The sequence below is a fragment of the Colletotrichum siamense genome (genome assembly GCF_013390195.1).
Source record: "Colletotrichum siamense strain Cg363 chromosome Unknown KSG_Cg363_contig10, whole genome shotgun sequence".
Lineage (NCBI taxonomy): Eukaryota > Fungi > Ascomycota > Sordariomycetes > Glomerellales > Glomerellaceae > Colletotrichum > Colletotrichum siamense.
Genome location: NW_023501023.1, coordinates 3,050,096 through 3,066,453, shown reverse-complemented (window position 1 = coordinate 3,066,453; position 16,358 = coordinate 3,050,096). Strand labels below are relative to the sequence as shown.

Sequence of the window (16,358 nt, the reverse complement as noted above, 5' to 3'; positions counted from 1 at the left end):
TTCTCTTCCAACAGAGTTCTGACGTACTCCATGCCCAGCCCGAGATCTACCAACAACCTTCCTAACATGCAAAACTTCACCACCCGCTAACCTCCGCATTTTCACGCCAGCTCACACTCAATGAGGCTCTCCACTCCCTCGCCCTTGGACCAAATCTTGACGATCTTGAGACCCGCCGGCTCCAACAGGCTGCGCCATTGCGCTTCCGTTCGTTCCCTTGAAGCAAAAAGAGTGAGCATCATCATGTCCAGGGCGGTAGTCTGCCAGTTGGCCCCCGTTCCGGGCACGACGTTCTCGTTGATCAACAGCTTGCTGTATCCAGGCTTCATCGCGGCCGTCACACGCGCGAGGATGCTCTTGCCAACCTCGTCTGTCCAGTCGTGGAGCACAGAGTGTAAGTAGTATGCTCTGGCGCCCTTAACCGGCTGCTCTGTGTGGAAGTCATACTCTATAGGCTCGATCTTGGGGTCGATTTTCTCAACTTGCGCAAGCACGTGCGGGAGGTCTTGAAGAACATGGCGGCCGGGCGCGTTGGGGTGCTTTCGGCAGAACTCGTCGATATCGTGGCCTGTGCTGCCGCCGATGTCGACAAGGAACGCGGCATCCTTGGCGGTGTCTGCACCCTGAATCAGGCGCTCGGCGACCGGGAAGAAGTCAGCGTCCATCCATGACGGCCGGCCTTGCCTGTAGCCAGCCATATGGTTCTGGAATTCTCCGGCAGGATAGTTGGTCATCATGTGGTTGAAGAAGTCACTGTCTTCGCCAATGATGTCTTGCATGGGTCCCTTTTTGGGATCCTCGTGAATCCTCCAGTTGTTCTTCTTCAGGTACGTAGGGAAGTTGGCCAGGGTCGGCCAGCAACCGCCAACGCTGTGGACAGTCAGGGGTGGGAATGTCGGCAGTGGTGGAGACGACTTACGTGACGGGATATCCTCCCGCGATCAGGGGGAGACTCAAGGACTTTGAAAAGTTTGTGAGTTCATATTCATCGGCGCCGACCTCCTTGATGTATCCCATCGCGCCGAGATGACGCAGCAAGCGAGCGAGAACATCGGCATCGAAGCCCAGAGTGTAAGCAAGCTTCTCGACCTTCTTGGGCCCAGGGTTCTCGGTCATGTGCTTCCAGAGACCCGAGTAAATGCCCGCCAGAATGTTGACATTGACGTTAGGCTGTGATATGGAGATCAGCCAAAAGCTGTGAGGTTGGGTAGAAACAGACTAACCTGGGCCCAGACATGCCTAATCATTGTTTCTCTGGGAGTCTCAAGTGACAAAACCAGCGCACGAGCTTGCTTCAAGAGCTGGTTGCGTGTGGCATCATCGCTTGGCGACCAAGTTGCTCCGAGAGAGCCGATCGCGTTTGAAAGCTCGGCCACGCGCTTGGCATCGTTAGGCTGGATGGCCACAGAGGGGTCCAACGGCAGTCTCTCTGGAAGAGAACCCATGGCTACAGAACAATGACTCGAGTGCGTAAAGGGGAAAGAGAAGAATTCGACAAGACAAGACTGGATGTGTAATGAGAAGACAGGATGATCTGCCGAATGAAGGAGCTTTCAACCGGCAAAACAAGTACCATCATATATAGAATTCTTCTCCTGGCTTGTTATTTGCTCAGTCCACGTGTCTCCCGAGCCTTTCGGGTTGAGACTGATGCCGATGTTTGTTCTCCCATGATCGCCAAGGGCTCAAAGCGGCAGCTTCATATCCATCTTCAGGGGGCTTGTATGCACATGCAGGGTCAATTTTGCAACACAACACCAACAACACGTTGGTTCTTCAACGGACTCGATGGCTGTGATGATAGATCACTGCTGAAGACCCAAGTCTGTGGGTCCGCGGACATATGGAAAGTCCACCGGAAACCCACCGGTCAGGCGAGGGATAACATCTTTTGCTCAGGGGGGCTGGTTCCTTTCGGCGAATGAGAACATCCTGTTGGTTCAACGTCTCTTGGCCCAACCCTTGCAACACGAGTCTCTGTGCTCGAATCCTCGACAAGACTCAAATGGCATGACTGTTGGAAGTTCTTTTGCAATCCCTTGTCTGTTTCGAAAAACGGCCGGAATGTGGCAACGGGAACCTGACTGGGAGCCTAAAAGAAGTCGCGATCAGCACCGCAATGGGAAATGAAAGACTGGACTCGAACGAGGGCTCAGGAGATGGCGGACGATGCTCCCGCCTCCGCGAAATCTAGTCGGTAGACTTTGGGGTTCCCAGGTTCCCGTGGAGGCACCCGTCTCTTATTTCTCCGACCCTCCACCTTCATCTGGCGCGGGCGTTGCCGCGCTTTTCATGCTGTCTTGTCGAGCTCCCCCAACAGCCCACATGCAGCGACTGTTCTTCCTTTCTTTCGCAAACGTCTTTTCTTGACACTTTTGCGACAATGTCAACCGCATCATCTCCTGAGCGAGACGCCGAGGACAAAGGCCCGACGGCCCTCGGAATCGTCATTTCCGTCTCGGCTTTGAGTACCGTGTTCGCAGCAGCAAGACTCTTCGTCAGGGGGAAGATATTAGGCAAAGTCCACTTGGATGACTATTTGATCATTGCATCTGTGGTGAGTTCTCTGCATATGCAGCCAAGAAATCTTCAGCAAACACTTGGAACGTTGGCAAACTGACTGTGCCGCATCGTTTGCAGATCTGCGGTTGGGTAAACGTTGGAACGGCCATCGCCGCGGTGGCGCATGGAAACGGACGACACTTCGATATCCTCGACCTCGAACAGAAACAAGGCGCTATCCTATGGACCATCGCTGGATTCCCGGCGGGCGTCATGTCCTTCGGGCTTCCCAAACTCGCTGTTGTGGCGCTCCTCACTCGGATCATGAACCCTAGCAAGGGACACAGAATATTCTTATGGGCAATGAGTTTGTTCTGCCTAGCGAACTTGGTTGGCTGTGTGATTATTCTGTTCGCGCAGTGCCAGCCGTCGCACTCGCAGTGGGATTTTTCTGTGCTTGATAAAACATGCTGGGACAAGTGGATTCTTGTTTATTTCGCCATCTACTCGGGAGGTAAGCATTGATATACCCAAAGCTACTTGATATGGCTTTGAGCTAAAGCGTCACTCCTCCAGGCTTCTGTGCCTTTGTGGATATTTACTTGGCAGTGTATCCTGCCGTGGTGCTTGCGAAGTTGCAGATGAGCGTCAGAAAGAAAGTTGCACTGAGTGTCGCACTAGGGATTGGCTCAATGTAAGCCACATGGTCTCAATATGCTCAAACAGACACTGACAATTTTCGGCAGCTCTTCAATCGTTGCGATTTACAAGTGTACCAGACTTCCAAGTCTGGCTAGCCAGGACTTTTCGTGTACGTTCCTCAACCGAGCTTCCTTCTCCAACATACTCTTGCTAACTTTGTTATGTTCAGATGACACAGCGGACTTGGTGATTTGGACGATGTAAGTGCAGATCTTTCTCGTGTTATGATGCAGAAACCTGATCGTTGTCCGAAATAGTGTCGAAGGGAGCACGATGATCATAGCCGCGTGCATCCCCGTGCTGCAGCCTCTGGGCGAACTACTATTCGGCAAGCGCATGTTCAGCTCTGGCGGCGGCAAATACACATACGAAAACTACGGTTCTGGGCCCTCAGGGCCGAGCGGCCACATGCGATCGGACAACATTGAGCTTTCACGATCGCGGGAAGCACGAAAGCGAGCTATGAGACAGGCTGACGAGATCAGCTTCGACGATACGACGACAACCACGGCTGTCGCAAAGGGAAGCCAGGAGAGCATACTCAACCAACACAACTTCAACGGGAAGATCGTGAGAACCGACGTGTTTACTGTTAGCGTTCAGCAGAACAAAGAGGCCTGAAAGAAGCTCGCAGCTTGTTCGAGTGCGGTGGAGCGGCGAGAGCGGAAAGAAAAGTCTTGTATGATATTACTGTAAACACCTCTACAGCCAAAAAGTTGAGAACGCCGGACGCCTTATCCTTCTATGAGCATCATGCGTATGATCTGAACCGGTCAGCCATCGGCATGTAGTCCTTTGGCTTAGGCTCTCCAGTTATTCCCCCAAATACCAGCTGCCCCTTCAATTTCCACTTCTGTGGGACATTCCAAGCTTTCGCTACCTCCTCATCAATGATGGGGTTGTAGTGCTGTAGATTGGCACCGATGTCCTCCGCCGCCAGGAGAGTCCACACGGCATATTGCAGCATTCCATCGCTCTGTGCGGCCCATAGAGGGACCTCAGTAGCATAACTAGGATACTTCTCTTGCAAGTCATCGACAATCTGTTGATCCTCGAAGAACAAGATAGTGCCTGCGGCTTTCTTGAAGTTCTTCATCTTTTCGCTCGTGTGTTCCCACTTTTCATCCGGCACCTTGGCTCGGAGAATCTTGGTAATGATGTCCCATAGCCTGTCATGCTGCTGACCGTGAAGCACGATAACTCGGTTCGATTGGGAATTGAAGGCGGATGGCACTTCCGCGAGTGCCTCTTGAACGATTTCGTCGATGCGGGTGGTCGATAAGGGGACTTTTCTAGATAGCTGGTAGTGCGATCGTCGGGTCTGCATCACCTCCAGCAGGTCACTCGCGGAGACGCTGGACGGCGCATCAACAGCGATGTAACGTGGGGGCGTGGATATCACTTCTGAGTCACCAAAAGGGAGTGGGCAGCAGAAGGTATCCTGCAGCATCCTTCGGAGGGGGCGGAGTGCAGCCATGGTTGGGCGGTAAGACGGCGTGCTTTTCTGCTGTGCGATGCACTCCAGATCTGCGAGTAGTGTGAAGAAAAAGAAACGCGGAAAAGCTTAGAAAATTCGGCAGGAGGTGCAGTTTTCAGGGTCCCGCTTGAATGGCATTATAGCCAGGATCACATGCCGTCATGCTGCTCCCACATGATTAGATTGATAAGATCAAAGTCGGAAAACCATCAAGATTGAGACCGAAACTGACTCGTCTGGAGGCCGCGTAACGCGGTGTCCGAATTTCGAGCGGGTCTCCGACATCGCCGAGCTGCGATCCGGGTACGGTCCGGCATTTCAACCCCGAAGCGGTGTGGACGGCACAGCGTCGCTCAGGTTTGTCATGGCTGACAGATGATACTTCACCGATCAAATTGTATTTGCGCGCCAACCGATGTCAATATTGGACTCTCTGTGCTCATGAGGAAAGTTGGTGGTTTAAGAGGAGAGAAAGATCAATTTGACTGAGAAAGCCGGGTTCCTCCGAGCCGAGCCGACCGAGACTGCGATGGACCACACACAGCTCGTGACCGCTGGCAATCTGGCTTCGTGAGCAAGCACGGGAAGAGTCGACAATCCATCGGAATGCCCTAGTCAGAGGGCAGATCTGGTCTGTTGCGGAATATGCTGAAGCAAGTTGTCGTTACTTCCTCAGCAATTATCGCGTCATTTGCTGCCATGCCGTCTTTGCTCATCCCCGAATTCGCCAGTCGCATATGTGCCAGGACCATGGCTGGTATCATGTAAGCCTTTCCAACGAAATCCTGTGTCGGAAGCCTTTGTTCAGCGATGTAAATGAAGCGTCCAAGGATCTTGGCAAACCTCTCCTTGAGCTCAGGTACAAGGGTCCATGATTGGGGATCCGCAAAGTAGCTCTCCATCTGGACGCAAATGAAGAGAATCGCTTGAAAAGCAATCGTCTGGAAGATGGAACTCGAAGTGCGCATTAAAGTTACTAGCGCGTCGTTCTCTGGCCACCCAGTTTTGTCTTGGGGAGGGTCGAGCCTTTCCATTAGAGACATTGCGGTTGACATGGAAATATTGTGGGAGAAGGTGTATAATGGACTTCTGAGTGATCCAAAAGGGATGTGGAGAGCTAACAGTGATCTGGCGCATAAAGCGGCGGGCAATCCATGAGTAAATGCCGTCGAGGTAGAACGATGAGCTGAGTCCGATGAAAGTAGGAGATGTGCTGCAGGGCTTAGCTGTTCATGCAGGATGAATGCTTCGTTGTAGTCGACTGAGCCTTTTATGTTATTGAGAAAATGTGCAATTTGAAGTCTGACTGGCAGAGTGGATATCAGCACCAGAACAGCGGAGATGGCCTGAGAACCTCCTGCGTTGTCCAGATGGTCGGAAGTCATCGGTAATGGCATATCCCAATCGTCTGGAGTCAAAGTAGGTTGCATTCCTTCATCCATAGAGCTCTGCAAATCAAGCTCAAGAATGGTATACCATAGGTTTTGATGCATCACTAGCTCCTCTGGATCAAGTTGATGACCCGTAGAAGATGGATCTCGATGTAGACCCGCCATCATAGCGTTGCGCACCAATGCTCCGGATGAGGGCCAGCTCGCAAGCGCCTCTAGACCGTAGCATTGCCGCATCAGACTAATGAGGCATGAAGACTGTAATGTCGTTATATCGCGGGGATCAGATCGAAGCGCAACGCTTTGCCATGCTTGAATGAGATGCCACCACGTGGTAATCCTGGTGAGAGGGAGTCGGTCTTCCGTCGGCTGGATCGATGCATTGCCGATGGCAATTACCAGCAGTAGATGAATGCAAAAAGTCAAGGACACGCTCTCTGGTGATTCCCAGTGTTTCTCAGCCTCAGCCCGAAAATTCGACTCGTTGAAAAATCGAAAGATGGAGCCGTATGTCTGGAAGTATCTGTCGACTAGCTTGATGGCAATTTCCTTGTCAGGGATTTCATCGAAGATGGATCGCTGAGCTTCCTCGGAATCTCCAGAAACCAAAAAGCGGCGTCGGAATAGTTGGTCTTTAAGATCACTGTAAGAAGTGAATTTGCCATCGGGTTTGATGAAGCCAGCCTGGCTAAGGGGTGTTATGATGTGGTCCAACTGCGCGGTCAATGTCAGACTAATAATACCGAGAAAGTTGATGAAAGTTGGGAGGAAAACCTACTTTTTCAAGAAGACCGTGAACGCTACTTCTTCCGTACCAACTTCTCTTTAAAGGGTTTCGGGAAAACTTTCTTGGGATTGGGGGGGATTCCAAACTCTCGCCAATGACAGTTTCTTGGGGCGTCAATAACGTGATCTCAGGATGATTTTGCACCCTTTCTCTCTGCCCCACGCTTGTCTCCGAAGTGGTTGAAACTCCACAGGCTGCCGGTGATATGTGTGGGGATTCGAGACCAACATCTTCATGCCCTTCAATTGACACTGGCTCGTGGTTAGGTGCGACTCGATCTCGGCTATCGGACCGTGCCGCTTGAGCCTCTTGTGGACGGTGCCTCTCGCCACTATCAGTTGCTGAGTGGTCATAGGTGCATCTCAAGGGAGGATCAGTCTTGGAACACCGATCACAAGGCTGTCCTTTATTACACTTCAGCTTTCGGCGATGACATTGATGGCAGACCAGCTTGGACCGTTCCCGTCGTCGCCGGAAGGACCTAGTCCTGCCTGCGGCCGGAAGGTCGGACATAATGACAGATGACGATTGAAAAGCGAAACGATGAGCGGATGAAAGATAAGCTGGCTTCTGCAGGAAGTGGAATGATGAATGAGGGATGATGGATAACAATCAAATCTGACGGACATGACAGAGAACTCCCTGCTGACATCTGATGAACATCGGTCGGCGACGCCAATTTAGCTGGACCCCACCTGTAACGCCGAGCAACTCTATTTTATACCCTTAGGCCGGACTTAAGAGTGGGTCTAAGCTGACTGTCGGTATGAAAGTTCATCCCGATGACAGCCAAGACGAACTTGTAAATTCGGTATTGTGATATCTCGACCGAAATCGATTCATAACATGGAAAATCTACTGAGGCCCAAAAATCCTGTGGTTCACCGGTATATAATCTTTTCCGCCCTATTGTGCTCTGCGCCGTACTCTCTACAGGTGCGAAATGAGCAACTCAACACGGCGGATAGTTTCAGTCCATGGGCCTATCACAAACGCTTTGCAAACATTGTCTTCTCAACCAATAGTGCTCCGCAAATTTCTACAAGTTCAGACATTCAATGACACTTTCGTCAACAATTTTCAACCCCGCCGTAAACTTTACCGTGACTGGATTGACGCATGTCCGAGTATGATAGTGGTTACTTTTGCTCAACAGCAAGTGTTCTCTAGTGCGCTGACATAGACAGCAGGTTTCAAACAACTGCTTTGAATCATTGGTATATCTCCATTGGCTGAGTACATAGTATGTCACTGGCAAGGATTCGCGTTCCCCCATTCTGGGTCCTCTTCGAGAGCGCACGTCCGTGAGAGTGCACGGCCATCCAATACTACCGTTCGTGGGGTTTCATCTCCTGCATCTCCTACATCCCTGTCGCCGTTGCAAAGAACTTGGAGACTGAATTGTTTCGAAGATCCATCATCGGAGTCCGCGGAGCTTCTCAAATAGCCATTGTTGACGACACTCCCTGACTTCTTCTGGCCTTTTGAGAGAGTCATCGCGGTCTGTGTGTTGAGCAATACCACCTACCCGTCCATCGCCAGCACAAAGGAAAGCCGCCCACGATTGGCCCTAACATTGAAGCTGTTGACCTGGCGATGGGCAGCTGAATTGAAACTCATGCCTGGCCTTTTTTCTTTGTGTAATGCTACTCACTCTCGTAATGGATGGAACGCATCAACCCCTTTCAATGGTAGTAGAACCCGCCTAGCTAAGGTTGAGGTTAAATATCCCTTGAAATGTCAGTTAGATACATGCGTAATTGGAAATAGTGTTTGAAAATATTTCTCAGACCAGTGGGCATAGATCCTTGCGCGCCTACCGGAGGAGTCTGTTTTCAACTACCCAGGCAGTATGCTCTACTTTTTCTCAACTCGAGGCCGACCTACTTCATTCTTGAAAGACGCTGGATCTGCGCGTGGAAAGTGTTGCCATTCTTTAACCTCAGTCTTGGTAGGCTTCAGGAAACAGTCAAGTTCTACTTTGTACGTGTCTTTAGTCAATCCCAAAATACGTGAGAAGGCAACTAGGGACGTGACTTGCATCAATTATTCACGATGAGTGGAGGTTTGCGACCTCACGACCCGTGTTCAGAGCTGCCAAGTTCGCATCTGACATCTGCCTGACATCTGCAAGGGGAAGGATGCATGTTGAATTCCTAATTGCTGACATTCATCTATGCCACTCATTTCCGTCTAATTTCCCTGCACTTTTTGCTATTCGGAAAAGCAACTAGACAAAGAAGAAAGTACGTCCCCCGCGCGGGATGATCCACTTGCTAGCCACGCAGCCAAACATCTTTATTCAGGTTAGAGGCAACTGAAGTAAGGGGCCTCAAAAGTTGAGGGAGGCCTCCGCAATTGATCAGCCACTACAATCAAGTTTGCAGTTGGAACAGGGTAGAAATTTTCGAAGCTCTTCCGCCACTTTTCTCCGAATACCGGATCACTGACTCCAATGACGGCTGTCCGACCTTGACAGCAACCCACCTCCCGATGGCCATGGAATCGGAGATTTTCCAGTTGCAGAAAGATCCCCTCTTCTTAATGGCTTGACGTAGAGGTAAGGTTGTCTTCTATGCTTCTCCAAAGGAAGTCAGCTGCATGTTAAAATCTGCACAAAACTGCAGAGACCTGCAGCCGCCGTGGTGAATCAAGGCTGGTCACGCACCTATGATCCCACAACCATGCAGCACACCGCATGTTGGTACGGATCACATTGCGGTATTTGTGGTCTAGATCCCGCTGACAACGAGGGGTCTGTGTCCACTGTCTTAGAGCCCTGCATGGTATACCGACATATAGGGTGACATCGGCTGCAACCCAATCTGTAAGCAAATCGTGATGTTTGCCCTGCCGATAACAGCTGATTTCAAAATGTTTGGCAAACTGTGGACGCAGGGGAAAAAAAAGAAACCCTCGGCGACAGCCTTTTTGAGCAGTCGAAGAAAAAATGGTCCGAGTAAATGCCCGTGGAACTTTCTGTGACCATGACCTGCTGCACCTCCCTGATTGGTGTTGACGGACATTAATCGATGGACGTCGATCCTCCGCACCTGCCATCTTGAGCACTGGTTGGTCAGTTTATATCGTCTAAATCTCCGTTTGAGGAATCTGGCGGCAACACCGGCACCTGAAGTGGTTTAAACTGGCATGCTGCTATCCGTCAACATACCACGGGAGCTTTTTGCACCCGGGCGGAATGCGGGCTCTCCCGATGAATCTAAATCTATTAAAGAGGCTATTCCCGGCCGAGAGATGGAAGAGAATTCCGACATCATCCTCAGCCATCAAATCTTGAGATCAATCAGACAGAACACTTTTGTCATCATTTCCCAAATTTCACCATGAAGGTCTCCGCAGTTCTCGCTCTCTTCGCGACCTCGGCTATTGCCACTGAGTTCGGCAAGACGTGCAGAGATGAGCACATCGACGCCAACACCGACGTTCTGACAGCCAAGTGCGATACTGGCGACGGAAAGGGCACCCTCCTGGACACCTCGCTCAACCTGAACGACTGCTTTGGGTTCCAAAACAACCAGATCCAGGTACGTACGGAATATCCGAGGCTGGAATGCTCTTATGGTCTTGGAGGTGCACGATCGCGGGTTGCAGTCGCCCACATCCCGGATCCTTGTTTTGCTGACCATTTCGTCATAGTACGCGAACCAGGGCCACTTTGGCGACGTCTGCAAGGACTGCTTCTCATACCGTCTGCCCGACCCCATCTATGAGATTTTCGGCGTCTTCAGGGTTTGGATGAACTGCACCTGCAACGGCAGTCCCACGGAGAGTGCCATCAACCTGGGTAGGTGACGTTCTGGCTTGGCACTGTTGCGAGCCTCATTCTCTTGCATGCATTAGACCCCGGCTGGGCATGGTCGCTGACATCACCCTACAGACAAGACCCCAATCAGCAACAAGTTCGGCACTCTGTCCTGCGCTCGTGGATAGACACCCATGTACACGGGCTTCTTATCTCAATCATTGTTTCTTGCTTGTTTCTGTCTCTTCCGAAAAATGGAGTAGTCAATGGCTTCAATCTTAAAGTCTGGCTAGGCTGGGTATGATTTACGATAGTTCTGGATCTCGTTCGCTACAACTTGGAGGATACCACTTTGAAGACTTCTTGTACATATTTAGCGGCCCAGCGCCGTCATGTTGGAGGATGGAATATCTGGCAGCAACCTCCCTGCTTGTCATTGCCATGCATACTGTAAGACAGCATCTCAAATAGGTAGCCTTGTCAACAAGTCGTTCACTCGTAGCACTGAAGTCACACTCGTGAGACATGCCCTTTATTCAAACTCCCTCAATTGGCTCTACCCATCATTCCTAGGTCTGGATCTATTCCAGACTAGTCTCATCAAGAATGTACACGTAGGCATAGAACCCACACTCAAGCCTCGTTGCGGAAACCCCGCCATCCCAACCCAGATCAAAAGCCTGTTAACTCCGCGCTACGGGCCTACGGCCGTTGCAGTCATCACCAATCAGAGGAGACTCAGCATCGATGACGGAGTTGGCGACCCTTCCCGGCCTGAGCTCGAGATTGACAAATTGTTCATCCGCCTCGCCAGGTTGGGAAGGCTTTCCCAGTTGTACTCGTCTTTCCATGTGTTGTCCGACTTGGCTTGAAGGATGAAGTCATAGAGATTGGCCATTTCTTGACTATCCCACATTCCCTCTCTTCTCTTCATCCTCCGCAAGGCATCGATGCATCGTCGTTCTAAGTCGTCGTTCTCGCAGAACGCGCAGATGTACGACAGCGAAGGCACCACATCTGCCGCGAGTGAGAAGGTGGGCCTCGTTCCTTGCGTCTTGCCGAGGATGATGTCTTCCGCCATGTCCACTAGCTCATTCAAAACTCCCATATCCGAATGCTTCATATCGCAGGGTGTGTCGTGCGAGTTGAAGATTTCCCAACTCTTCCTGGAGAAGTCCAAGGCCTTAAGCTCTTCTCTATCCGCCGGATCGATGCGTTCCGGCAGGCCCTCTTGAAAGGCGTCGAAGCGAACGCACCACTCTTTGAAATGTTTATCGGCCAGATCCCATTCGGCCTGTTTCGTTGAGCTCCTCGAAGTCGTTGATCCAGGCGAGTCCTTGCCATTCTCAGGCGGAGAGGGACATGATCTGCACGTGGAGCCTTCACTGCAGGATACCCACGACTCATCAAACGCTTCGGAGAACATGACCTCGACGAGATGAAGCTGGTATCGGGCCTCGGCGACACTAGTGAAGGGTCTGGTCTGGTCTTTCTCTTCGTCTTGAACGAAGAAGGACAGATCAGGAACCACATCCTCCTCGATTAGCATTGACGCATCCATGCCCATGCACGAAAACATGCCGGCTATGTCGCAAAGCTGGATGAAATGGTTTTCGACGGTTTCGGCGAGACACTTGTCGTAAGCGGATAGCGAGGCTGGATTTCGTCGGTATGCTAGTGCTGCTTGGTGAAGTGAGTCAAGAACCTTTGCTCCGGATCTCAAGTGTTGAACGGCTTTGTCATATTGCCCTCGGATGATTTCGTAACAGACGAAGACTAGACAACTGATCAGGGTGATTCTGATGTTGACTGGTGATGGATCAGCCATAATTTGGATGGCTTCTGAGACGGCTTTTCGGTAATGCCGCGTTGATACATCGCTCAGTTCCAACGAGCTCTCCGTCGCTTGTGTCTCGTAAAAGGGGTTTTCCAAGAATGCTCTGTGGGCGGAGCCAAGGGCGATGACGGCATGCTTGACGGAATCGGAGTAGTAGCCTAGAGGTAGGATGTAATTGCTCCAAAGTTTTGCCAAAGGCGTAGAGGCTCCGAAGTCTGGAACGGTGCAGTTATGCACGTGGTGGAACATGAGTCTCTCGATGTTATCTCCCGTAATATCCCAGTTGACAGGTGCTGTCAGATGCATCACCGACGTATTTCGAATCTGTCGCGCCAGCATGCAAGCGGTAGCAGTGGCGTTCGCGCTTGGCGATCGTGACGCTCGCCTTGTTTGTACAGCATTGAGATTCGGGTATCCATCGCATTTGTGCTTGTCCTTTTTGCATCTTTTGCATGTGGGTTTCTCCTCGTCACACTTCACATGTCGGACTCTAGCAGCAGTTGGTCAGATCCTGTACAGCGAGGCCGGTGATACAAACAAAGTCTAGATAGCGAACTATAGAACCAGGCAAAGAGGCCTTACTTGCTGTGATGAAAGGAAACTTGGGGTCAGTCGAAGCATTCTTGAACCAACTAAAGTGGCATCAGTGTTGGTCACCAACCATGTCAGACATCCGGTCCTAACCTTTGACGCGCTCGCCCTGGTTCGCTTGGGCTTCTTCGGCGCGGGGGCCACCGAAAAGACTCCGGTCCCCGGAATGTGCGCGTCCAATGGCATTATTGGCTTCGATATGCGTACGAAAGAAAGCTTATCAGACAAATCAAGTTGTGAGATCGAACGGAGCTTGATGACAGCTGTCCGTACCGAAACACCGGTGAAAAGGTGGGAGCGCGCTCTCGGATACGGTAACGCGGGGGCTAAGACAGGGTATGCGCCAAGCATCATCACACTTTTGGGCAACGCCCACTATATAAGCCAAGGTGGTCGAATTGGCCAAAAGCGCGCCGACGCGCCCCTCGGGCGCCGATGAGCCCTGGCCATCCCCTGGTTTTCCCTGCGACGTCAGCAACTTCGTCAGGGACAACAAGCGTTTTGGCGCTAACACTTAGTCTTTTACGACGTAGCCAATCATACGACTCAGTCGAAAGTTATTATTCAAGAAATATGGGCCTCCCGAGGATGGGACCGTTCGAGGTTCCCGCAAAATTGTCTGAACTCGACGGAAGAAGGTGCCTAGCTCCGGTGATTCACACGGCGACGCCGATACAAAAAGTGCTTCTTTCAGCCCTACCGGGCAACATGCGTTCAAAAGATCGCGGAATTCTTTTCGTCTTCCTATTGGCGTCTTTGCCTTCTCGAAGCAAACCTGTGGCATCTGCGAATGCCGCTAGCTGAGAATGATTCAGCCCCTGTTTTAGACCGTTGGCTGGAGCTCCCATCTCCACTGCGGGTATTGAAGGTTGAGGAGTCTCGTCAGTGTCATCCCTTAGACGTAAAACTCTCTCGAAGTTGTAGTTGCGACATACGACAGAAGATGGGATGGCAGCCCGGCATATCGATGTTAACCTTTCGGAGTCTTAACCGTTTGTTTCTATCCCTTTGTTCTGACAACGATAATTCGATGAAATATGGCGAGGCCTTTTACTGCTGCCTAAACCTAATCTCCTAAGCTGAAATGGCTTAGCACACAACACGAAAGATTGCAACTCCAGTGCTATTCTTGGCACCGGCACCTGTCTGGTGTGATTACTGATGGACACTGAGATTCTAGAAAGCCCGCCTAGCAGGACTTTAATTCTCTCCGGCTTCCATGGCATAATTTTCCGCATATTCGCCGTGCATCTGAGTGCCATCGGGCTGTCGTTCACGTTGTTATGGCGCTCACACTAGGACCCCCCTTGTACTCTCACATGTCCAACATCTGACGGAGAGTTTGACAGTATGAGCCTCTTGAACATCATAAGGGGATGATGTAATAATTTTCCTGCCGTCGATGGTCAATGAGTAACATTGTTGCGACTTTGCTTCAAGCTCACTAAACGATTTTCGAAACATTCTCCCAGGTATCCTGGGCGACACAGTCTGCATGAATCTCGGTCTCGGTCGAAAGTACAGATATGGTCAATAGCGATGCACGTGTTCTCAGCAAGAGTTAAAGATCTTGCCGGTGGCACGGTCTGGCCTCCCCCGCAAGCCCCGCGCCGAGAAACAGCGATGAGACTCGGAGAAGCACGCTCGGACTGCAAAAGCACATAGCCAGGGGAAAACCCTTTACCAGGTTACCAGTCGTGCTGGGGCGTGCAAGGGTAGCTAAACAAGTGTGCCGACCGTTAAACTACCTTGCCTGACTGCCTCTAGAACAGCAGGCTAGGGGGTGCTCCGCCCCAACTTACCAGGAGAAATCTTCAATGCAACGTTAACATTACCACGAAGGTGACTTTGAGTGCACCCGGCAGCAAACTCCTCCCATGTAGAAGCATCGCATGGATATCGATACACTCTAATCATTTCCTCCATTGCGCCACGATAGAAAGACCAACTAGGATTGTGAGCCGACGTGTAAGAGTGCTTGAGATAGGGTAAAGATAGCGTTCCAGATAGGAAGCTCACCATCCACTGCCTAATCAGAGCAACTTCTGTGAGGTTTTGAACAGTACGAGTCTTGCAGTGCGGTAACTATGAAGAGGGGCTGCTCAGCTGGCTACCGGATATCATGGAAGTCTCACAAAAGCTTCAAGCTTCGCACCGAGCCAACTCAACGACTACAGTGAAGATTCATAGGGTGGTGCTCAGTACCCCCAGCAGATGACTGTAGTACGATCGACATATAATAAGATGTTCTGAATTGTATCGGTGCACATCGCAAATCTCTCCGCGTGAGACTAGGGTCCACGTTTGCAACCGTCGACTCAAAACTTCCGACCGGGCTCCGGAACCGTATCTGACGACATCGACAAATGATATGGGATCAGTGTTGAGTGCATGAAATGGCAGAAATATTCCCTCTTTGGGCTGGGCTGAGACATACGCGTAATTTCACTTCAGATGACACATGTATATCGATTCACCTGAATTCGTGGCTGAGTTGTCAGGCTGATTTCTCAGGGGGAATTGGCGGCAGCATAGCCCTATTCAGCCCTTCTGCGTGATGGCCACCAGTGAGATGTGTGCCAGCGCGTTTGGCAAGTCAAACAAAACTCGCCATATGTTCGGTTTAACAGCAATCTCATCAGTCATCGTAATGTCACAATACCAAGAGTGGTCCTGATGTCTTCGACCTAAAGAACTGGTGAGGATTGCGGGTACTTCGTGTCGTTCTACCAGACTTTAGCGACCCCGTTTGGCATGGTCTACTCCAGTTTACAGGTTCCCAAGTGGAATCGAACAGCGGCCTAGAGCCGTCCAAGGTTGCAACCAACGGGCCATGCCTCTTTCATGGTTGGTGATTCCAACTAAATATGGGAGCCGAACACACAGTCGGCATATTCGTGCCGCGCGTCAAGGATCGATAGGCTCAAGACCCAAGGCAAGGGGATGAACACCGAGGCCTCCAGCTGAGACCCCACTGCACTAGACATGCAGGAGACGTCTGATTGAGCAAGTTCGGCACAGCCCCCATCAATACGGGCGAGGTAGGGCTTAGGCAGCCGTTTTGGCAAGGCATTTTCCCCGTCTTTGGTCCAATGAGGGTGGCCCTGCTAATTTCTAGTCTCGTCCGGCGCCGTTACGATTCTCGGAGCCTCAGTCCATCGCATTCTCGGCCCCCGGGAAGTACCCGCTCAATCTTATTATGACTTCATGTCAGGGCCGTCGCGTGAAGTGCGCGGGGGCCGAAAACAGCTTTATCCTCAGATGCGTAAGTAGAGAAATCTCAAAAGTCCAACTCCTTGCTAGCAAAC

At 51.2% G+C, this 16,358-nt stretch overlaps 7 protein-coding genes across 7 annotated transcripts; 2 read left to right on the top strand and 5 right to left on the bottom strand.

Annotated features, from left to right (window-relative positions):
• Positions 1-101: 101 nt before the first annotated feature.
• Positions 102-1,445, bottom strand: mpaG-1 (O-methyltransferase mpaG; the record flags this gene model as incomplete). Its single annotated transcript, XM_036646566.1, has 3 exons — positions 102-870; positions 920-1,170; positions 1,224-1,445. The coding sequence occupies 3 exons, from the start codon at positions 1,443-1,445 to the stop codon at positions 102-104; spliced, it is 1,242 nt and encodes a 413-aa protein (XP_036488256.1).
• A 938-nt stretch (positions 1,446-2,383) lies between these two features.
• On the top strand, positions 2,384-3,825 carry CGCS363_v014716 (uncharacterized protein; the record flags this gene model as incomplete). Its single annotated transcript, XM_036646565.1, has 6 exons — positions 2,384-2,557; positions 2,641-3,016; positions 3,079-3,196; positions 3,249-3,313; positions 3,374-3,404; positions 3,462-3,825. The coding sequence occupies 6 exons, from the start codon at positions 2,384-2,386 to the stop codon at positions 3,823-3,825; spliced, it is 1,128 nt and encodes a 375-aa protein (XP_036488257.1).
• Positions 3,826-3,955: 130 nt separating this feature from the next.
• Positions 3,956-4,681, bottom strand: HBN1-0 (putative nitroreductase HBN1; the record flags this gene model as incomplete). The annotated part of the gene is made up of 1 exon (XM_036646564.1): positions 3,956-4,681. The coding sequence occupies one exon, from the start codon at positions 4,679-4,681 to the stop codon at positions 3,956-3,958; it is 726 nt and encodes a 241-aa protein (XP_036488258.1).
• A 611-nt stretch (positions 4,682-5,292) lies between these two features.
• On the bottom strand, positions 5,293-8,356 carry lepB-3 (Transcription factor lepE; the record flags this gene model as incomplete). Its single annotated transcript, XM_036646563.1, has 2 exons — positions 5,293-6,786; positions 8,225-8,356. The coding sequence occupies 2 exons, from the start codon at positions 8,354-8,356 to the stop codon at positions 5,293-5,295; spliced, it is 1,626 nt and encodes a 541-aa protein (XP_036488259.1).
• Positions 8,357-10,203: 1,847 nt separating this feature from the next.
• On the top strand, positions 10,204-10,810 carry CGCS363_v014713 (uncharacterized protein; the record flags this gene model as incomplete). Its single annotated transcript, XM_036646562.1, has 3 exons — positions 10,204-10,404; positions 10,517-10,664; positions 10,758-10,810. 3 exons carry the CDS (start codon positions 10,204-10,206, stop codon positions 10,808-10,810), a joined length of 402 nt encoding a protein of 133 aa, XP_036488260.1.
• Positions 10,811-11,349: 539 nt separating this feature from the next.
• CGCS363_v014712 (uncharacterized protein) lies at positions 11,350-12,765 on the bottom strand (the record flags this gene model as incomplete). The annotated part of the gene is made up of 1 exon (XM_036646561.1): positions 11,350-12,765. One exon carries the CDS (start codon positions 12,763-12,765, stop codon positions 11,350-11,352), a length of 1,416 nt encoding a protein of 471 aa, XP_036488261.1.
• A 163-nt stretch (positions 12,766-12,928) lies between these two features.
• Positions 12,929-14,288, bottom strand: CGCS363_v014711 (uncharacterized protein; the record flags this gene model as incomplete). The annotated part of the gene is made up of 4 exons (XM_036646560.1): positions 12,929-12,949; positions 13,042-13,091; positions 13,144-13,242; positions 14,210-14,288. The coding sequence occupies 4 exons, from the start codon at positions 14,286-14,288 to the stop codon at positions 12,929-12,931; spliced, it is 249 nt and encodes an 82-aa protein (XP_036488262.1).
• Positions 14,289-16,358: the final 2,070 nt, after the last annotated feature.